At 64.4% G+C, this 18,960-nt stretch overlaps 4 protein-coding genes across 6 annotated transcripts; 1 reads left to right on the plus strand and 3 right to left on the minus strand.

The window, feature by feature from the left end:
- Nucleotides 1-1,210: 1,210 nt before the first annotated feature.
- On the minus strand, nucleotides 1,211-4,154 carry ACTG1 (actin gamma 1). The gene is made up of 6 exons (XM_031598890.2): nucleotides 4,033-4,154; nucleotides 3,543-3,676; nucleotides 3,217-3,456; nucleotides 2,482-2,920; nucleotides 2,200-2,381; nucleotides 1,211-2,116 (listed from the first exon to the last, which is right to left on the minus strand). The coding sequence occupies exons 2-6, from the start codon at nucleotides 3,663-3,665 to the stop codon at nucleotides 1,973-1,975; spliced, it is 1,128 nt and encodes a 375-aa protein (XP_031454750.1). The 5' UTR covers nucleotides 3,666-3,676; nucleotides 4,033-4,154; the 3' UTR covers nucleotides 1,211-1,972.
- Nucleotides 4,155-6,426: 2,272 nt separating this feature from the next.
- Nucleotides 6,427-10,526, plus strand: FSCN2 (fascin actin-bundling protein 2, retinal). The gene is made up of 5 exons (XM_031598884.2): nucleotides 6,427-8,397; nucleotides 9,398-9,554; nucleotides 9,636-9,757; nucleotides 9,840-10,007; nucleotides 10,162-10,526. Exons 1-5 carry the CDS (start codon nucleotides 7,575-7,577, stop codon nucleotides 10,365-10,367), a joined length of 1,476 nt encoding a protein of 491 aa, XP_031454744.1. The 5' UTR covers nucleotides 6,427-7,574; the 3' UTR covers nucleotides 10,368-10,526.
- A 320-nt stretch (nucleotides 10,527-10,846) lies between these two features.
- FAAP100 (FA core complex associated protein 100) lies at nucleotides 10,847-17,711 on the minus strand. 2 transcript variants are annotated; one of them, XM_031598880.2, is made up of 10 exons: nucleotides 17,572-17,711; nucleotides 16,838-17,007; nucleotides 16,006-16,124; nucleotides 14,836-15,818; nucleotides 14,485-14,635; nucleotides 13,110-13,900; nucleotides 12,669-12,805; nucleotides 11,845-11,961; nucleotides 11,576-11,662; nucleotides 10,847-11,477 (listed from the first exon to the last, which is right to left on the minus strand). In XM_031598880.2, exons 2-10 carry the CDS (start codon nucleotides 17,000-17,002, stop codon nucleotides 11,361-11,363), a joined length of 2,667 nt encoding a protein of 888 aa, XP_031454740.2. In that variant the 5' UTR covers nucleotides 17,003-17,007; nucleotides 17,572-17,711; the 3' UTR covers nucleotides 10,847-11,360. The 2 variants fall into 2 exon arrangements, with proteins under 2 accessions (XP_031454740.2, XP_089978130.1); XM_090122004.1 differs by lacking the exon at nucleotides 17,572-17,711 and having other exon boundaries at nucleotides 16,838-17,198.
- Nucleotides 17,712-17,813: 102 nt separating this feature from the next.
- Nucleotides 17,814-18,828, minus strand: LOC149915363 (uncharacterized). 2 transcript variants are annotated; one of them, XM_090122008.1, is made up of 4 exons: nucleotides 18,691-18,828; nucleotides 18,330-18,425; nucleotides 18,092-18,218; nucleotides 17,814-18,009 (listed from the first exon to the last, which is right to left on the minus strand). In XM_090122008.1, the coding sequence occupies exons 2-4, from the start codon at nucleotides 18,421-18,423 to the stop codon at nucleotides 17,814-17,816; spliced, it is 417 nt and encodes a 138-aa protein (XP_089978134.1). In that variant the 5' UTR covers nucleotides 18,424-18,425; nucleotides 18,691-18,828. The 2 variants fall into 2 exon arrangements, with proteins under 2 accessions (XP_089978134.1, XP_089978133.1); XM_090122007.1 differs by having other exon boundaries at nucleotides 18,092-18,425.
- Between the last annotated feature and the right edge of the window lie 132 nt (nucleotides 18,829-18,960).

An 18,960-nucleotide genomic window follows, 5' to 3' on the forward strand; every position in this document is an offset into this window, starting at 1 on the left:
GTAGCAGGGTGTAGCATGGATGCAGCAGGGTGCAGTGTGCATGCAGCAGGGAGCAGCAGGGTGCAGTGTGCATGCAGCAGGGTGCAGTATGCATGCAGCAGGGAGCAGCGGGGTGCAGTATGCATGCAGCAGGGTGCAGTGTGCATGCAGCAGGGTGCAGCAGGGTGCAGCATGCATGCAGCAGGGTGCAGCAGGGTGCAGCATGCATGCAGCAGGGTGCAGTATGCATGCAGCAGGGAGCAGCAGGGTGCAGTATGCATGCAGCAGGGTGCAGTGTGCATGCAGCAGGGTGCAGTATGCATGCAGCAGGGAGCAGCAGGGTGCAGTATGCATGCAGCAGGGTGCAGCAGGGTGCAGTATGCATGCAGCAGGGTGCAGTGTGCATGCAGCAGGACGCATCACGCACGCAGCAGGAGCCGCAGGGCTCCCCCAGCACAAGGGCAGGGCGGGAGCTGAGCGCTCGTTCTCCTCTCTCTCTCACCCCACGTGGGGAAAGACAGACAGGCACCGCTCGCACGCCATTGGCCGCGCCGCAGCCAATCAGAGAGCGCCGTGCCGCAGCGCCTCGCGTCCATTGGCTGGCGGGGAGCCCTTTTGTTCTCACCACCCGGGCGCGGTTAACCCTTTCCCTCCCGGCGGCAGCAGAGAGGAGACCGTGGGGGGGGGGTGCGGTCACGTGGAGGCGTTGGGGCGCACCGTATGGGTGGGGGGGGGCGATGGGAGCAACGCAGCGGGGGTGGGGGGTTGCAGAGGCGGGGGGGACAACGGGGTGGGGGGTGAGGATGAGCCCGGAGCTGAGAACGCGCCGACTCGTGGCGCACGGAGCGGTGCTGCCCCCTGGCGGCGGGCGGCCGGAGGGACGGAGCCTGAGAAGTTGGGGGGGGGAACGGAAGGGAAGGATGGACAGACGGCCACAGGGATGGGCAGGCAGGTGGATGGACAGACGGAGCGGCAGATGGACGGCCAGGTGTACGCACGGAGGGACAGACGGACAGCAGGGCACAGCCCGGGGCTCAGCGCAGCAGCCCCCCCAGCCCAGGCAGGGAGCTGAGCCCCCATGGCAAGAAGGGGCTCCATTCACCTGGCAGCAGCCACAGCCCCCCAGGAGCCAACCGTAGGACAGCCCCCCATATAGGACCCCCCCTCACAGGGCTCGCTCCTGCCCATAGGACACCCCCGTACCCCCCACAGACAGACGCAGAGCCGCGGGTTGGAGTTTACTGCAGCGTTTTTGTTTTTTTTTTTTTCCTTTATTATTATTTTCCTTACACAATGATGTGTCGTTGGGCGTTAACAATTTCTCAACCTGGAGGATGACTTTCCCAATTTTGGTTTCCTACCGTCACGTGAGAACATTTAAGGCAACGTACAAAAAAAAAAAACCCAAAAAAAGAAAAAAAAAGAAAAAAAAATCTTACATAAATTAAAACGATGCATAAATTTACAGGTGTCAATGCCAAGTTTCAGCAACCCGCGTTGAGGAACCTCAGCCCCGTGGTGGTTATAGAGGGGTGGGGAGGAGGAGGGCTGGTTGGTAAGGCTCGGATGCAGATATGTTTCCCAACCTTGCTTAGAACGGCGGCGACAGAAGTGGGTGTGGATGGAACTCCTACCAGCCTCTACACCAAATCTGGAATACTCTGCACTGGATGGAAGCCTGACTGACTCTGAATACCCTGTACACATCTGGGCACGCAGCACAACCCCCCCCTCAAACAGATCTGTGCAGGGTATTTCTCTAAAGGTGTGCACCAAATGGTGAATCAATGATCGAATCAAGTGCCAGCTCGACAACCCAGTGCTGACACATCTAACATCATCAGGTACAGACTTTCCAAGGGCAAAGTTTCTTTTGAAAGAAGGCTTATTCCAGTTTTATGAGGCTAGCATGAGGTGTATAGATTTGCCAGGGCAAACGTATACTAGTGAGACGACTCATGCAGCAGATGCTGTGCACCTGCCAGCAGTCCGTTTAGAAGCATTTACGGTGCACGATGGATGGGCCGGACTCGTCGTATTCCTGCTTGCTGATCCACATCTGCTGGAAGGTGGACAGGGAGGCCAGGATGGAGCCGCCGATCCACACAGAGTATTTACGCTCCGGAGGGGCGATGATCTGCAATGAGAGCGATGGTCAGGGCTGCCCTGTGTCTCCACCCAACCAACCCGAGCTGCTGGGAATGAGGCAGCACTCCTTACCTTGATCTTCATCGTGCTGGGTGCCAGGGCTGTGATCTCCTTCTGCATCCTGTCGGCGATGCCGGGGTACATGGTGGTACCACCTGACAGCACCGTGTTGGCGTACAGATCCTTCCTGATGTCGACGTCACACTTCATGATGGAGTTGAAGGTGGTCTCGTGGATGCCGCACGACTCCATGCCTGGCGGAGGGGGAAGGCAGGGGCACATCACAGGCTGCACTCACACACAGCACACCCAGCCCCACGCCTCCCTCTGCACACAGCTCTAACCCAAACCTACCCAGGAAAGAGGGCTGGAAAAGAGCCTCCGGGCACCGGAATCGCTCGTTGCCGATGGTGATGACCTGCCCATCAGGCAGCTCGTAGCTCTTCTCCAGGGAGGAGGAAGAGGCAGCAGTGGCCATCTCCTGCTCGAAGTCCAGGGCGACGTAGCACAGCTTCTCCTTGATGTCACGCACGATTTCCCTCTCAGCCGTGGTGGTGAAGCTGTAGCCCCTCTCTGTCAGGATCTTCATGAGGTAGTCGGTCAGGTCACGGCCAGCCAGGTCCAGACGCAGGATGGCATGGGGCAGAGCGTAGCCCTCATAGATGGGCACCGTGTGGGTGACACCATCCCCAGAGTCCATAACAATGCCTGTGGTACGACCGGAGGCGTACAGGGACAGCACAGCCTGGATGGCCACGTACATGGCAGGGGTGTTGAAGGTCTCAAACATGATCTGCCAAAAAGGGAGGCAAAAAGTGAGTGAGCTGAGCACTGAGAGCTGAGTAGAGTCACTCACACCCGTGTTAGCACACGCATGCTGGCATGCAAAAAAAAAAAAAAAAAACTGTGATGTGAAGGAAAAGCAAAGAAAAGCAGGCAGAAAACACAACTGAAAGAAACCTGAGACGTCAGGGGGGAAATGCCAGGAGAACAGAACCCTGAAAATGGTGGGAGAGAGAGATGGCTCAGGGTTAGGGTGCCATAAACAAAGGAGGAGGAGGAGGGCGGTGCAGCGGGCAGCAGCCGTACCTGCGTCATCTTCTCACGGTTGGCCTTGGGGTTGAGCGGAGCCTCAGTGAGCAGCACCGGGTGCTCCTCGGGTGCCACACGCAGCTCATTGTAGAAGGTGTGGTGCCAGATCTTCTCCATGTCGTCCCAGTTGGTGACGATGCCGTGCTCGATGGGGTACTTCAGGGTCAGGATGCCTCTCTTGCTCTGCGCCTCGTCACCCACATAGCTGTCCTTCTGCCCCATGCCCACCATCACGCCCTACAAGCAGACCGCAGTCAACAACACGCACAGCCCCACCGACCCCCCCCTCCCCCACCCCACACCCCCCCGCCCCACACACACACCTGGTGCCGGGGGCGGCCAACGATGGACGGGAAAACGGCGCGGGGTGCGTCATCCCCGGCGAATCCCGCCTTGCACATGCCGGAGCCATTGTCGATCACGAGCGCTGCGATCTCCTCTTCCATCTCGGGGTGCTCTGCGGGACGGCCGCACCGTCACCCCACCGTCAGCCCCCGCCGCGCGCACCTCCCCCCCCCGCCGCCCATGGCCCCGTCCGCCGCCATTCGAATCTCCCGCGCCGTGACGTCACGCGCGGCCGCAGCCAATCACAGCGCGTCCCGCCCCACCCCAACGGCCCTCAGAGCGGGCGCGGCCACCCCGCAACGGGACCGGGGGGGGGGGGGGGTTGGGGGGAGCTGGGGGTGAGGCCCTACGGGGCGCTGCGCAGCGCTGAGACCCCCCCACCCCCACCCCCTCCGCACTCCCGCCCCGCGGGATCGCGCGTATCGCCTCAGCCGCCGCCGGCCCCGAGGACAGGGCGCGGGGCCGTACCTGTGCGGGGAGGCTGCGCCCGGTGCTGAAGAGAGCGGTAACGCTGCGCGCGGTCCGCTGCCGCCGGCGGAGTGAGACCGTCCCGCTGCCAGCCCCGCGCTTTTATACCCAGGGGGCGGCAGCCCCGCCCACCCGGCCGAGAACATCGCCATATATGGAGATCTTTCAGAAACACGCGCTCCCATTGGCTGGCTCGCACCCGGCCACGTGGGGAGACTTGCCGGCTCGTCCCCGCCCCGAGCGCCCCGGAACCTGCATGGGGCAAAGCATGGGGTGGGGGTGGGGGGCAAAGCGGGGGGCGGCCACCCCGGCCCGGCCCGGCGCCCCACGGCGGTGCCCCCCCCCGGTACCGTCGGGTTCGGGGGGCGGAGGGGTGCGGAGGGGTGCGGGGCGGCCCCCGGTGCGGTGCTGAGATCCAGCGGGGGGCAAACAGGGGGGGCACTTAGAGGTGCTCCCCTCTATAGGGGACACTGAGTGTAGGGGACCCTATGGGTGACACCCCTATGGGTGACAGCCCGTGTAGGGGGCGCCCCGCATCGGGGGCACTCATATAGGGGACGTTTTGAATAGGGGACACTGTGTGGGGTGGGCACCCCGTGTAGGGGTGCCTGGTGTAGGGGTGCCTGGTGTAGGGGACATCCCATATACATGACACCCCCTATAGGGGACAGCTGTCACCCCACGCAGGTGACACGGGCCTTGCTGCAGGACACGTGGTGCTTCGTGCCCCAAAACACGGCGTCTCCCATCATTGCCGTGGGGCCAACCCCGCTGTGCTGTGCCCATGCTGTGCCATGGGGGATGGCCTGGGGCGTGTGGGGCATCATGGAGCAACAATAGGCTGTGTTGGAGCCCCGTGGATCATACTGGTGTCCCATGGACTATAATGATGTCCCAAGGACCATGCTGGAGCCCCATAGACCACACTGCAGCTCAATGGATCACGGACCCTGTTGGAGCCCCATGGGCCATACTGGTGCCCTACGGTCTGTATTGATGCTCCATGGTCCATACTGGTGCCCCATGAGCTGTGCCAATGGCCATGGATTGTAGTGGTGCCTCACTGTCCATAGTGGAGCTCCAGGAACCACGTTGGAACCCAGTGGATTGCATTGGTGCCCCACAGACCATGCCAGTGCCCATGGGTTGCTACAGGTCGGTCATATCAGAGCCCCATGGGCCGTGATGCTGCCTCACACACTGGAGCCCAGCAGATGATACTGAAGCTCCATACATCATATTGGAGCCCTGTAGAGCAAACTGAAGCCCAATGGCCCATACTTGGAGCCCCACGGCCACACTGGGTGCCCGGTCCCTGCAGACACAGCGGCACTCTCCATGCACTGTCCATGCTCCTCATTGCATCTCCCAGTGATTCCCAGCACCGCTCGGCCCCACACGGTTCCGGCACCACCCGTGGACCACAGCGGTGCCATTGGGGCGGAGGATGGGGAAAAAGCACCGAGCGGTGCCGGGGGGCAGCGGGAGGGGCTGGGGGTGCCGTGTCCCCACGTAGGGCAGTGTCCCACCCGTGGGGTGATGTCCCAGGGGCGGGCGGGGCCGCAGGTACCGCGGCACGGCTATATTAGGGCACATCGGGACGGTGGCACGGCCGCGCCCGGCACCGAAACCGCCCCCGCGGGGACTTTCGCCCGGGGAGGGGGGAGCGGGAGGAGGAAGAGGAGGAGGAGGAGGAAGCGCACGGTGCACGTCGTTCTCCTTCCTCCTCCTCCTTCTCCTCCCGCTCCCCTCCTCCCCCCCCTTCCTTCGGGTGAAGGTCCCCGCGGTGCTGATGCGGTGCCCCCCCCCCCCCCTCCCGTGCGCACAGCTCTGTCGTCGTGGTGACGGTGACAGCCCACCCCCCCCCCGCCGTTGTCACGGGGACGGCGGGGCGTTGCGCAATGTGCCCCCCCCACACACACCCATCCCTGGACCCCCTCCCTCCCGTCACACCCAAACACGGCGGGGGGGAACAACAGGGTGGAGCAGGACACCCCAATGCCAACACCACCCCGATATTTGGGAGGGGAGGGGGGGGGGTGGCATCTGTGTGTGTCAATGCAGCTCTCAGCTCTCGCACCGCACACCTCCAGCAGCACCATAGGATGCCCCCCCCCCACCGCCCCCCAGCCCCTCTGCAGGACCCTGACCCACTTAGCCACCCCCCCAGCCAGAAAACCAAGCCGTATCCATTTCGGTGGGGGTCAGTTTCAGCGCGCCACGCAGCTCGTGTAACGCAGCGCTGGGGGCCGCCGTGCCCCCCCCCCCTTCCCCTCCCAGGCACGGTAAAGGGAGAGCCATGAAAAAGTCATGAGGCAAACAATCCCCGGGACCTATTTTCGGGAACAATAACTCGCTGCCGCCACGCTGACACCGGAGCTGGGGGGGGGGGGAAGGAGGCAGTGAGAGCACAGAGCCGGGCACTGGGGACCGGGTGTGACCACTTAAGGGACACCGCCCACCCCCACGGCCCTCTGTGCCCCCATAGGGCACCACCCAAAATCATGGAATTGGGATGAGCTCAGCCCAAGTGCCCCCAGCAGCATCCTTGTGTTGGGGGACACATGGCACTGTAGGATGCCATCCATCATGCCAACACATGGCACTATGATGCCCAACACGTGGTACCACAATGCCCAACACACGGTGCTGGAGGTCCCCATGCTGCAGTACCCAAAACATGGCACTGTGATGCTCAACACATGGCACTGGAGGTCCCCATATTGTGATGCCCAACACATGGCACTGCGATGCTCAACACATGAAACTGGAAGTCCCCATATTGTGATGCCCAACACACAGCACTGGAGGACCTGATCCCACAGTGCCCAACACATGGCACTGCAGTGCCCAAAACACACCAATGAAGGTTCCCATCCCACAGTGCCCAACACATGACACCACGATGCCCAACACTGCCCTGGAGGCCCCCTCAATGCAATGCCCAACACATGGCAAGATGATGACGATGCCCAATGCGCAACTCTGTCCCACCGCAGACGCAGGGCTGCGTGACCCCGAGCCACAGCCATGGGGGGGATTTGGGGCCGTAGGACAGATGGAGGCCAAGGGCCCCAAAGCAGGATAAAGGGTTTAAGCTAATCAAAATGCCTGGCTAATTGTAAGGCGCTTAGGGGCTGGCCGGGAGGCGGCGCGCCGGGAGGTGACCCGCTGCTGAATCAGAGAGGCTGGTAACCTTAGCCTGCAGGGAACGGATCCGTGCGCCCAGATCGGGTTCCCACCCAAGTTTTCCACCCACGGCTCCGCGGTGGGACGCCGAGAGCCGGAGCTGTGCACACACGGGGCTGCCCGGTGCCGGGCATCGAGCCGCTGTAGGGCTGTAGGACGTGGGGCAGTGGGTTACCCAGCAGCAATCTGGCCGGGCTCCGTAATCCCACCTGCCCCTAATTGGGCGTCCCCCCCCGCCACGCCGTGCCGTGCCGTGCCGAGCCGTGCCACGGGGCCATTGCGGCAGCGGCGCCCGGCAGCGCAGACGTCCCCGCAGCCCCCTGGGGCCGCCCCCCCCCCAGCAGAGGCGGAAGATGCCAACAAATGGGATCCACCAGGTCCTGAAGATCCAGTTCGGGCTGATCAACTGCGAGAGCCGCTACCTGACGGCGGAGAGCTTCGGCTACAAAGTGAACGCCTCGGCGCCCAGCCTGAAGCGCAAGCAGATATGGACGCTGGAGCAGGACGAGGCCGACAGCTCCGTCGTCTTCCTCAAGAGCCACCTGGGCCGCTACCTGGGGGCCGACAAGGACGGGCAGGTGCGCTGCGAGGCCGAGCAGCCGGGCCGCGATGAGCGCTTCAGCATCATCACGCAGTCGGACGGGCGCTGGGCGCTGCAGTCGGCGCCGCACAGGCGTTTCTTTGGCGGCCGCGAGGACCGGCTGTCCTGCTTCGCTCCCAGCATCACCGAGGGCGAGCTGTGGACCGTGCACCTGGCCATGCACCCGCAGGCCAACCTGCTGAGCGTCAGCCGCCGCCGCTACGCGCACCTGAGCGCCCACGAGGACGAGATCGCCACCGACAGCAACCTGCCCTGGGGGGTGGACGCGCTCATCACGCTCTGCTTCCAGGACAAGAAGTACAGCCTGCGCACGGCCGATGAGCGCTACCTGCGCTGCGATGGCATCCTGGTGCCCGAGCCCGGCGCCCGCACCGGATACACGCTGGAGTTCAAGGCGGGTAAGCTGGCCTTCAAGGACTGCGATGGGAAATACCTGGCGCCCACCGGGCCCACCGGAACGCTCAAATCCGGGCGCAGCTCCAAGCCGGGCAAGGACGAACTCTTCGATCTGGAAGAAAGTCACCCCCAGGTGGTTTTCACGGCAGCCAACGGCAGATTCGTCTCCATCCGGCAGGGTAAGGGCTGAGTGATGGGGCACGGTGTGAACCCGGGGGGTGGTCAGCCCAAAGCGTGGGTTCTCTGTGAGAGCACCAAGAGGAGACCCTGCAAAAGCAGCCCCCGCTTTGGGGACGGGCACCTAGGGGACCCCGGGGATTGCTCAGCCCAAAGCAGCCCCAGCCCTGGAGGTCTCCGTGAGAGCACTCTGCATGGAGAGGAGACCCTGCAAAAACAGCCCCCGCTGGGGGGATACAGGGCCTGGGGGTCCCTAAGGTTGGTCAGCTCCAGGTGTGGGCTCACCGTGAGAGCACGACAAGGACCCCACCCTGGGAGGAGACCCTATAAAAACAGCCCCTGCCTGAGGTCAGTGTGTGACCACAGCCCCACTGCTGGCTGGGAGCCATGGTCACTGGGGCCCATTTGGGACTGGCAGAGGATCTGTGCAGCACTCCAAGTGCTGTGTGCATAAATGTGCGTGTGCAAGGCTCTGTGTGGTGCATTGCAGTGCATGCATGTTTCCGTGCAGGTCACGCATGAGCACGAGTTCAGGCACACGGCTCCATGCAACCTGTGTGTGTGTGTGCACGTGTTTGCAGGTGCACAGCTGTGCAGCCTGTACCTGTGTGCAGCACTGCGCATTCACCTGCACGCTGCTCTGCATGTGTGCAAGGCTGAGTTTGGTGTGTGAATGGAGTGCATGCCAGGTGCTGGGAGTATGCATGTTTGCACACACAGTGCTCATAACCAGAGCTGGCACACAGGGCCGTGCCATGGCCCCAGCTGCCCTGCTATCCCCGTGGCACTGGGAACGTTTGTGCCAAGCTCCTTAGGGCTGTGTGGGATATAAATAGGGGTCTGTGCACGGCTGCGCTGCTCAGATGGGCACACCACGATCAGATTAAGGGCCCAATTAGCGCGATTGTTCCCGGAGGGATTTACCCTGGGAGGGGCTGGGGGGGACGACGACACCACACACCCCACACGTGGCCCTGTGCTGATGTCCCTTCCCACCCGCAGGCGTCAACGTGTCGGCCAACCAGGATGAGGAGCTGAACCACGAGACCTTTCAGCTGCAGATCGACCGTGACACCAAGAAGTGCAGCCTGCACACCAATGCTGGCAGCTACTGGACCCTGGTGGCCCACGGGGGCATCCAGGCCGTGGCTACCGAAGTGTGAGTGCAGCAGGGCCGGGGAGGGGGGTGGGCGGGCTGGCGATGCGGGCAGCCCAGTGACACTGCTGTGCTGTCACCCAGTGCTGCCAACACCATGTTTGACATCGAGTGGCGCGGGCGGCGCGTGGCCCTGCGTGCCAGCAACGGCCGCTATGTGTGCACCAAGAGGAACGGGCAGCTGGCGGCCGTCAGCGACGCGGTGGGTGAGTGCAAAACCGGGGCTGGAGGTGGGGGCCGATGGGGACGGTGCCCTCCCAGCCCCGCTCAGCCCCGTCCCCGTTGCAGGGGAGGACGAGGAGTTCACCCTGAAGCTGATCAACCGGCCCATGCTGGTGCTGCGGGGCGAGCACGGCTTCGTCTGCTACCACCGCGGCTCCAACCTGCTCGACTCCAACCGCTCCGTCTACGACGTCTTCCACGTGGGCTTCAGCGACGGCGCCTACCAGATCCGAGGTGCGTGGCGGTGCGGGGGGATGCGGGGCCGCCCACTGCCCCGCTGACGGCCCCGCTGACGGCCCCACTGATGGCCCCACTGATGGCCCCACTGACGGCCCCGCTGACGGCCCCACTGATGGCCCCACTGACGGCCCCCCCGCGCTCTTTGCAGGTCAGGGGGGGAAGTTCTGGTACGTGGCGAGCAGCGGGGCGGTCTGCAGCGACGGGGACCTGTCTGAGGATTTCTTCTTCGAGTTTCGGGAGCGCGGGCGCGTTGCCATCAAAGGGAAGAACGGGCGGTACCTGCGCGGGGACCCGGCCGGCACCCTGCGGGCCGACAGCGAGTCGGTGCTGCGGGCCACGCTCTGGGAGTACTGAGCCCGGGGACGGGGGGACCCGGTGGCACCGACGGCAGCAGCCGCGTCCCCGACCCTCCCCAACTCGTGTCATTAAAGTGCGTCTGGATTGCAGCAAGGCACGGCCTTTTCCTTCGCAGCCAGGGCACGGTGGGTCAGGATCTTGCCTTCATCTCCTCCCCGTGGCCCCATAACCCCGAATGGAGTGCGTGGATGCTGTGCAGAAGGGCACAGGGACACGGGCTCGCTGCCAGGGGGTGGCAGCAGGGCACGGAGATGCCACGTGCTGGGGACAGAGCAGCTCCGCGCTCGCTGTGCCACGGGGTGGCAGAGCGCTGCGGTGCCCCTCTGGGTGCCCGCAGGGATACGGGTGCTGTGGGGGCTGGGGAGGGGGCTGCAGCCCCTCAGGCGGCGCCGTGCGGGGCAGGGGAGAAGCAGGGTTCTGGCAGCGGGGGTCGCCCAGGAGCCGGCACGGAGATGGAAAGGAAAAGAGAGGCGCAGTCGCTGAGCGGCACGATCGTTTTCATGGCAGACGACAGATTTACAGACACCGGAGCAGTGCGGGGAAGGACTGAGCCCCCAAAACACGCTGCACCGCCACAGAGATACGAGATCATTTATAGAAACAACGGGGGAGCGGAAAACCCCCTCCCCTGCCCAGCAGAAAACGGGGCTCCCCCGGGCACCCTGGCACAGCACCCTGTTTGTCCTGATCCTGAAAGGCAAGGCGGCACGGGGGCACAGCCCACAGCCGGGATGGAGCTACGCTACCACGGCCGCAACGCCCCACGAGGCTGCACAGCCCCGGGCGGCAGCGCAGCGCCGGGCCAGCCCAGGAGCCCCGCTCTGCCGCCAGGCGGCTTTCGGGGCACACGGCCCCTCCGTGCTGCCGACAACACGACCACGACACACGCACACACACAGACCACCGCCTCGGCCGCCGGCCCTCCTGCCGGGCACGTTGTCCCTCCTTGGGACCGTCCCCGTCCCCGGGGCGCGCTGGCTGCTCCGCTGCTCACAGCAGGACCAGGCTGGGGTTACGCAGCTGCTGGTAGATGTGCAGGAGTTTCTCCGTGTCCTCCTCGGTCAGGGGCGAGTGGTCGCGCAGGGACCGCGCCTCCTTCAGCAGCATCTGCGGGAGGGACGTGGAGGAGCGGGGTGAGGCTCACGCCCGTAAGGAGGAGCCCATAGGGAGGGAGGGGTTGGGGGCACGGTGGGCTCACGGCTCACCTCGTGGTTGGTCTGGATCTGGCGCAGGTACTGCATGCGGAGGTCAGGGGGCCCCGAGCCCTGTGCAGCCTGTTCCAGCACCAGCGCCTGCGGGGAGCAGAGCTCTGCTGCGGGGGACTTGGGGAGGGAGTGGTGGTCCCACTCCTCATCCCTGTGTGGCACCGGGCTGTGCCAAGTATGGCTGCCACACAGTGGTGCCTGAAAAACCATCCCACAGAGTCCAGCAGGGTGTAGGGGTGCACTCGGGGATGTGCCCCACAGCTCCATACCTGGATGCGGCGGATGACGGCGTGGTGCATCCTGCACATGTGGGCCAGGGATGGGCTCTCCATCAGGATCTCCACCGCCTGGATGGGGCCGGCTGGGCTGAGGTCATTCATGGCCACCTGGGAGAGCACCAAGGCCCCACTGCAATCATTGCAGGGTTGGGGAAGGGCTGCCCCAGGTCCCCCCACCCCACGGGCAGTAGGGCTGGGATGGTGACTCCATGCTGGGCCCAAAGACAGCTGCCATCCTCTCCATCCCTGCTCCATGCACAGCCCCTCGCTGCTCTCCAGGCCAGTAAAAGTTTGAGGTCGACCTGCTGCCCGCTCCCCAATGAGACGCGGGCTGCCAGCGTGGTGGATTTAATCCGGCAGGCTTAGCCCAAGCAGAATTAACGCTGGCGCTAATCACATTGGCAATATTAGTGCTCTCAAGTGTGAACCAACCTGAACCAGGTCACTGCCAGCACGCAGGCAGCTGGGCCCCTCGCCGGAGGGTTAGCCGACCGTGGCAGGAGAGCTGTGCTGCAATTACTGCTTTTCCTTTGCACTTAGAGGGGGATTTTCACATTAGAAGGGGAAAAGCTGCAGTAGGTCGGATTTACACCCAGAATCCAGCCACGTTTTCCCTTCTGCAGGCTCAGCATGGAGCAGCAGCCCAAAGGAGCCTTGAGAAAGTCCTGGGAGGGGAGGAGGGGCCCCAATGGCGTGGACTGTGGGACCAGGGGGTGACAGGCAGGCCACGCGTCATGCTGCTCCCCAGCAGGTGAGGAACAGAGCTCTGCGGGGAAGGACAGGCAGTTCCTCTGCAGGGCTAACCCCTTCCTTGCCTCTCGGATGATCAGCTGCACCTCTCCTCCATCCGGAGCCGCACCACACACCGAGGTCACCTCCCCAGTGCTCAGCGCCGCGGCTGCAGCGCTCTCAGCCAGCAGCCAGCGCAGCGTGGCACAGCTCAGCGAGACGTCTGGGGGTGAGAGGAGAGAAAGCGGAGTGCATTATGTGTCTGCACAACCTCCCGAAGGCAGGGCCATGTGGGCAGGTGGAACAGTGCATGCCTGGCTCTCCCCATGTGCGTGCAGTTGCTGCGATGTCAGGCTGACCCCGAGCTTGGGGACATCCCCCTCAGGGCTGTCACACTGCTGGAGTGGCAAACTAGGGGCCTGGAACCCTCCTCCCTCACCCCGGGAAGGGGATGGTGACACAGCACAGCTCTCCTAGGTCAGTTCCAAGGACCTGCTCGGCACACACCCCCTATGGGCAGCACCCACCTGAGTCGGAGGCTTTCAGCGCGTTCTTCAGCAGCTCTGAGGACACTCTGATGGACGCTGCTGAGGGTGGCATGCTGCCCTCTCCTGTGGCACACGGCTGCTCGCTGGCTGTCCCCGCCTCGGGCTCAGGCTGCTCCTTGGATGCCTTCAGGAAGGTCTCCACGGGATCTTGGGGCGCAGGCAGCGAAGCCACTTTGGAGGAGGGGTCCGGCCTGGAGGGGCTGCTCTCAAAGTGCAGGCACTGCAGCATGTCAATGGTGCATTCACTGAGGGGCAGGCAGATGCCCTCTCTGTCCGGGGACAGGATGGGCGAATCGTCCGGGAGGAGATCATCCAAGGCTTCGGGTGAGTCAGAGCCACTGCCCAGGATATCACGTAAACTGTAGTAGAGGGCACAGGAGATGGTCAGAGGCAGATCCAGCTTGGTGTCTGTGGCTGAGCTGAGGGGCAGCGTCAGCTCCCGCTTGGTCCCAGGGAGGAGCTGGTCGATGGGGAAGGTGAAGGTGGTGGCCGAATCCACAGACTCCTCCTCTAAGGCACAGGGGCTGGCCAGGAGCTGAACACACAGGGTCCAGCCCTGCTCCAGGCTGTACTCGCTGCAGTTCTCCAGCAGGCAGGAGATGGTGACGGTATCACGGAGCAGGAGGCAGCTCCAGTTGGCAGTGACAGTGCAAGCAATGGGCTTCTGGCCCTCCTGGCCGGACAGCAGAGCTGCGCTCACATTCATCACCTGGTTGAGGCTGGCCAGGGCACGGTTCTTTTGGTCCACCGCCTTCTTCAGGAAGGAAACCCTGGAAGGACAAAGCACAGTGCTCAAAAGCAGGAGGGCCAGCAGTGGGGACAGTGGGTCTGCAAACAGGGGGTTAGCAGACAAACCCCAGTCAGCTGAATGAACCCTGAGTGGGACCCACCGGCCAGCCCTGGGCTGCAGCTCCCAGCGATGACAAGCTGCAGATGGGTGGGCTACAAGCCCTGCTCACAGCTTTGGGAATCCCACTCTGAAGGGGGAACCACCTCCCCAAGCACAGATGGCCGCAGAGGGCTGAGCAAGCACTGCCCTGCCCTGCCCTGCCTGTGACAGGCCTGGCAGGTGCTGAGGGGTGTCTGGGCATGCTGGCACTGTGCCTTGCCCTCCTTCTGTCACCAAAGCTGCAAGCAGCAGTGTGCCTGTACAGAGCAGCAGGCAGGGCTGCCAGCAAACTATTTTTATACCACTGAGGCTGGGGGCTTCCCTTCCACCTGCTCCGGGAAAGGAAACATCGGAGGTGGTACTGCAAGAGGCCTCATGAGCAACGCTTGAGACAGGAGCACCTCTAGGTACCTATACCCCATGGCTCACACAGGGCCAGCAGCAGCACAGCAGCCCTGCCCTTACCTCTCTGAGGTGTTGCCTATCCCGGACAGCAGTGCCTTAATCCTCCGGCCAGCCTCGGCAGGCGTCAGCTCCACATCAGCATCGTCAGGGCTGCATAAGCCACAGGTCATGAGGCGGCCTTTAGCAGACAGGGCCAGCAGCTCTGATTCACCTGTGGGGCAGCACGGGGTACTGAGGGGTGCTCAGCCCATCGGCACGCTTAACAGCAACAACTTACACAAAGGGGGGGTCAACAAGGACAGATGAAAGACAGAGCCCGACACGGACCATCACAAGGTGTGTGGATGCACACACAGCTATCCTGCCCCAATCCACCCCCAGACCCAGCGCACTCCCCGTGGTGGGCAGTACCTTCTGATGCCCGCGAGGACAGGGACAGAGCCACGACGCTACAGATACTTAAGCTGGCTGGGGACAGGACGGGCGGCAGGACGCCGCCGCAGCTCTCCGTGTCCTCGGGGTCAGAGGATTCGCTGACCCAGTCCAGGTCGACGGCGGAGATGTCTGAGTGTGTGCTGTAGTACATGCGGCTGCCGCTGCCGCAGGCGGCACAGAGGATGGGCCCACGCAGGTAGTACTCCCTGAGCTCCGGCACCGTTGTCTCATCCCTCTGGTCTGCCTTGACGGCCACCATCTTGCCGTAGTGCCCCACGGCCACCACGCAGTCACAGCCGGCGTCGCCAAACAGCGGATCGTCCTCGGCGTCATCTTCCTCCTCCTCCTCCTCCTCCACTGCCCGCCGCTCCGTCCGCAGCGCCCCGATGAAGACGATGGGCTCTTCCAAGTGGTGGAGGATCTTCACGGGGGGGTCCTGCCCGGAGACGTCGTGGCAGCCATCGGCGGGTGGCGAGCTGAGAGCCTTCAGCGGCACAGAGCAGAGCTGTCCGTCCGGGAAGCCGCACAGGATCATCGGGGACTCCAGCATGGCGGCATCGATCCCAAAGAGCAAGCTGAAGAGGGGCTCTTCCAGCACGAAGCCCCCCGAGCACCACGGCCCCTCCCCACTGCCTGCCGTGCCCGGGGAGGAGGCGCAGCACAGCACGGGCAGGAAGCGGGACGGCGCGCCGTCTCCCTCCTCGGCGGGTGTGGGGCCGGGGCAGAAGCCCACCTCGCTGACCTGCCGGTACGGGGGGCTGTCCTGCTCGGGGCGAGGCAGCTCGTGCAGCTTCATCCACCATTTGCCGTGGGCCTGGGACAGGGTGATGACAAAGTTGTTGAGCAGAGTGAACATGCACAGGCTGGAGTCTGGGAAGATGCAGGCGTCTGAGTCCACGGGGAAGACGCCGGAAGGGCAATTGCTTTCTTGGCCGTCGCCATCCGTCTGCTCCATTAACCTTCAAGCAAACAGGCAAAGGCTCTCAGCCAAGGCTCGGGGCGAAGCCAGTGCTTCTCTTGGCTGCCTCATCCCCTGGCCCTCAGACCAAGCTCCCTACGGCAGGGCAGGAGCAGCGGCCCAGAGAGAGCCGAGGGCCAAACCCCGAGCTGTCCAATGCACGCGTATCCCCTGTGCCATCACCTCACCTGCTCTGCTGGTCCAGGGACACGCAGTAGATGCCGCTGTGGGCGCAGAGGATGTACAGCTGTCTTGTCAGGGGCAGCAGCTCCACGTGCCACACCTGGTCGGGGCACCTGTACACTGCCTGGGTGCAGAAAGGGAAGGGTTATGGTCCCACTGAGCCCACAGGAGGTGCCCAGGAACCCCGGTGCCCATGCAGCTAGGCAGAGAGGTGCACTGTTGGGTAAAGAGGGAGCAGCTTGCTGAGCAGCTTGCTGAGCAGCGCTTCCCCCTGGGCAGCCCTAAAGAAACTGGGAACGAAAGCAGTGATTTCCTGCAGAGGAACATGGTGAGCACTTCCAGGAATCGGGCTGTCACCAGGCAGTGCTGCAGCTGGCACTGCGCTCGAGTTCATGAGGCTGCGGTGCTGCTCCTGTCCGGGCAGCGGCTGTGCGGGGTGGGTGGAAAGAAAGGGGAGGGAAATGGCAACCTGAAAGCCCATACATGATCTACTTTCCTGAGAAGGAACACAGTGTAGGAGGCAAATCCTGATATTACAGTGATGGCTTTCTTAGAAATGATAATAAGGACAAATTAAAAAAAGAAGCTGTGTATAACTCAACACGACGACTGCTGTTAGTCACAGCGGAGACAGCACTGAAATCCTTTGTAGATGAGAAACGAAAGGGACTTTGCTTTGTTCAGCATTCGCCTTGCAGGGCCTGGGGGGGGCTCAGGCAGCAGCACCCCGCTGCCCCAAACATCCCACCCCCTCTCACTGACACAGCCTGGGCTGGAGGAGCCCGGAGGGGTCTCAAGGTCTCCCCACCTCCTGTCCCGGCACCAAGGACCACTCACCTTCAGCACCTTGCCCTCCTGGTCGTAGATGTAGACGAACTCGCTGCCATTGCAGAGGTAGATCTCGCTCTCGTGGCACAGCACGCGGGGTTTGCCAGCCACCAGCCCCCCCACCGGGCAGCAGAAGCCAGCCAGGTAGTCCACCCGGTGCCCCACCTGTGCCATGGTGCCTGGGGCATGGGGATGGTGCTCAGCACAGGGGTGCGGGAGGGAACAGGGACAAACCCCAAGGCCACAGCCAGCCCCCCAGCACAGAGACCAGCTCGGGACTCTCCAGCTCACCCCGCAGTCCCAAACCCCCACACACCAGCCCCAGGCCCCACATTTTCACTCCTTGCCCTGACCCCCCCCAAGCCCCACATCCCCCAACCCCAACCCCAGCCCCCCCACTCCCCCTGCATCCCCCTGGCCCCACATCCCCCCGCTCCATCCCCATCCCCACCACACACCCCGCAGCCCCCCCAGCCTCACACCCCCCACCCATCACCTCACCCTGCAGCACCCCCGACCCCAAATCTCCTCCCACAACCCCCCCAATAACTCCACCCCCCATCCCCCCCGCAGCCCTCTCTGCCCCAAATCCTCTCCCCGGACCCCCACCCTCACCCCTTACCCCCAAATCTTCCCCTCAACAGGAGCCCCGATCCCCACCCTACAACCATCCCCAACCCCACACCTCCTAACCCCCCTCCTCCCTCCCACCCCCCGGTGCGTCCCGGAGGGGCTGCGGGTACCGGGCCGGGGGGCGCGGGCGGCTCCGCTTTACGGCTGCGCGGCGGCCGCCGCAATGGGGCGGAGATTTTGCGACAGCGGCCGTAAAGCGCCGATGGGCGGACTCCCCATTGCGGGGAGGAAGGGGGGGGGTGGTTCGGTCCCACCCTCCCGGCGTCCGGGCTGGGGGTCAGGGATCAGGCAGCGGTGCTGCGGGTGCGAGGTTTTATTAGCGATGCGGCGGGGCTCGGGGTGAGCCGTGCTGCTACTTCAGGGCGGGTTGGGGCGATCCCCGGCGGCGTGGCCCCGGCCCGGGGGCAACGCGTGGCCCGGGGCTGCGGCTCAGCTGATCCACGAACGCCTCCACCTCGACGAAGCGCCCCGAGAGCCGCCCCAGCTGCTCCTTGAGGGCGCTGAAATCCTCGTAGAGTTCATCCAGTGCCCCCGACAGGGCGCGGATCCTGTGCCGGGAGCGGAACGAGGGCTTCGGCTACCCCAGGAGCCCCCCGGAGCCCCCCGGCCCCGCTCCCGCCCGCCGCTCACCGGCCGTAGTCGGGCAGCACGGTGTGGTGGTGGAACAGCAGGAGGTTCCGCAGCTGCGAGGTGATGGCGAACCTCCAGTTGTCCAAGATGAGCGTCAGGTTGGCGCAGCCCCGCGGCGCCCGGCCGGCTGCGGGGACGGGACGGGGCTGCGCGGGGCTGCACGGGGCGGGACAGCCCCCGAGCTGCGGGCCGTGCGCCCGGTGCGGCGGCCGTGCCGAGGAGGGGTCCCGGCCGTTACCGTCCGCTCGCTCGTCCCACGCCGCCGGCTGGCGCTTCAGCTTGGCCGCACCGCCCAGAGCCGCGAGGAGCAGGAGGGGGAGAAGCCGCGCCATGGCTGCGGGTGGTGCGGTGAGACGGAGCCCGGCTCTCGGGGAGCGGATCCGCGGTGACCTCCGCCCCGCACCAGGACGGCGCTGCCGGGCCCCGCATCCCCCTGCGGGCCCTTAAGCGGAGGAGAGGTCCCGGCCCAACGCGGGGACGCGTCGCCAACGGCACCGCAACGGGAACCCGGGGCGGGGAGAAGCGCCCAGCCTCACGGCTGCTGGCTGGCGTGACCCCGAGAGCGGGCCTGGCACGCGTGACGCGCTCCTGCCTCTTACCTGTGCTGGGACCCGCCTGCAGACGAGGCGGCTGCTCGCTGGGCTCGGATCCGCCGGCTCTGGCTCCGTGCAGCTGCTGCTGTCCCTTTTTAACAAGCGGGCCTGGCGCGAGGCCCGGCCGCACGCGGCTGTGCTGCTGATTGCAAACAGGCTGCCCTGGCCGAGCTGCAGGCAGGGCACGGGGCGCCGAGGGCAGCGTCCGTCCATCCGTCCGCCCAAGCCGGCCAGAGGGACGGCCGCGGTCCAGGAACAGAGCGCAGGAAGGCACAG

Source organism: Phasianus colchicus, chromosome 20 (genome assembly GCF_987193195.1).
Source record: "Phasianus colchicus chromosome 20, bPhaCol1.hap1.1, whole genome shotgun sequence".
In the NCBI taxonomy this organism is placed as follows: domain Eukaryota; kingdom Metazoa; phylum Chordata; class Aves; order Galliformes; family Phasianidae; genus Phasianus; species Phasianus colchicus.

Excerpts from the sequence above, each read along its gene's own strand:
- LOC149915363 (XM_090122007.1), bottom strand. The coding sequence starts at position 18,423 with ATGGCGCGGCTTCTCCCCCTCCTGCTCCTCGCGGCTCTGGGCGGTGCG. Across the intron at positions 18,010-18,091 it reads GTGCTGCCCGACTACGGCCG|GATCCGCGCCCTGTCGGGGG; the intron begins GTGAGCGGCGGG and ends CTCCCGGCACAG.
- FSCN2 (XM_031598884.2), top strand. The coding sequence starts at position 7,575 with ATGCCAACAAATGGGATCCACCAGGTCCTGAAGATCCAGTTCGGGCTG. Across the intron at positions 9,555-9,635 it reads CAGGCCGTGGCTACCGAAGT|TGCTGCCAACACCATGTTTG; the intron begins GTGAGTGCAGCA and ends GCTGTCACCCAG. Across the intron at positions 9,758-9,839 it reads GGCCGTCAGCGACGCGGTGG|GGGAGGACGAGGAGTTCACC; the intron begins GTGAGTGCAAAA and ends TCCCCGTTGCAG.
- FAAP100 (XM_031598880.2), bottom strand. The coding sequence starts at position 17,002 with ATGGCACAGGTGGGGCACCGGGTGGACTACCTGGCTGGCTTCTGCTGC. Across the intron at positions 13,901-14,484 it reads ATAGGCAACACCTCAGAGAG|GGTTTCCTTCCTGAAGAAGG; the intron begins GTAAGGGCAGGG and ends TTGTCCTTCCAG. Across the intron at positions 11,478-11,575 it reads AGATCCAGACCAACCACGAG|ATGCTGCTGAAGGAGGCGCG; the intron begins GTGAGCCGTGAG and ends TCCCTCCCGCAG.
- ACTG1 (XM_031598890.2), bottom strand. The coding sequence starts at position 3,665 with ATGGAAGAGGAGATCGCAGCGCTCGTGATCGACAATGGCTCCGGCATG. Across the intron at positions 2,382-2,481 it reads TTTCCAGCCCTCTTTCCTGG|GCATGGAGTCGTGCGGCATC; the intron begins GTAGGTTTGGGT and ends CCCCTCCGCCAG. Across the intron at positions 2,117-2,199 it reads CCAGCACGATGAAGATCAAG|ATCATCGCCCCTCCGGAGCG; the intron begins GTAAGGAGTGCT and ends CTCTCATTGCAG.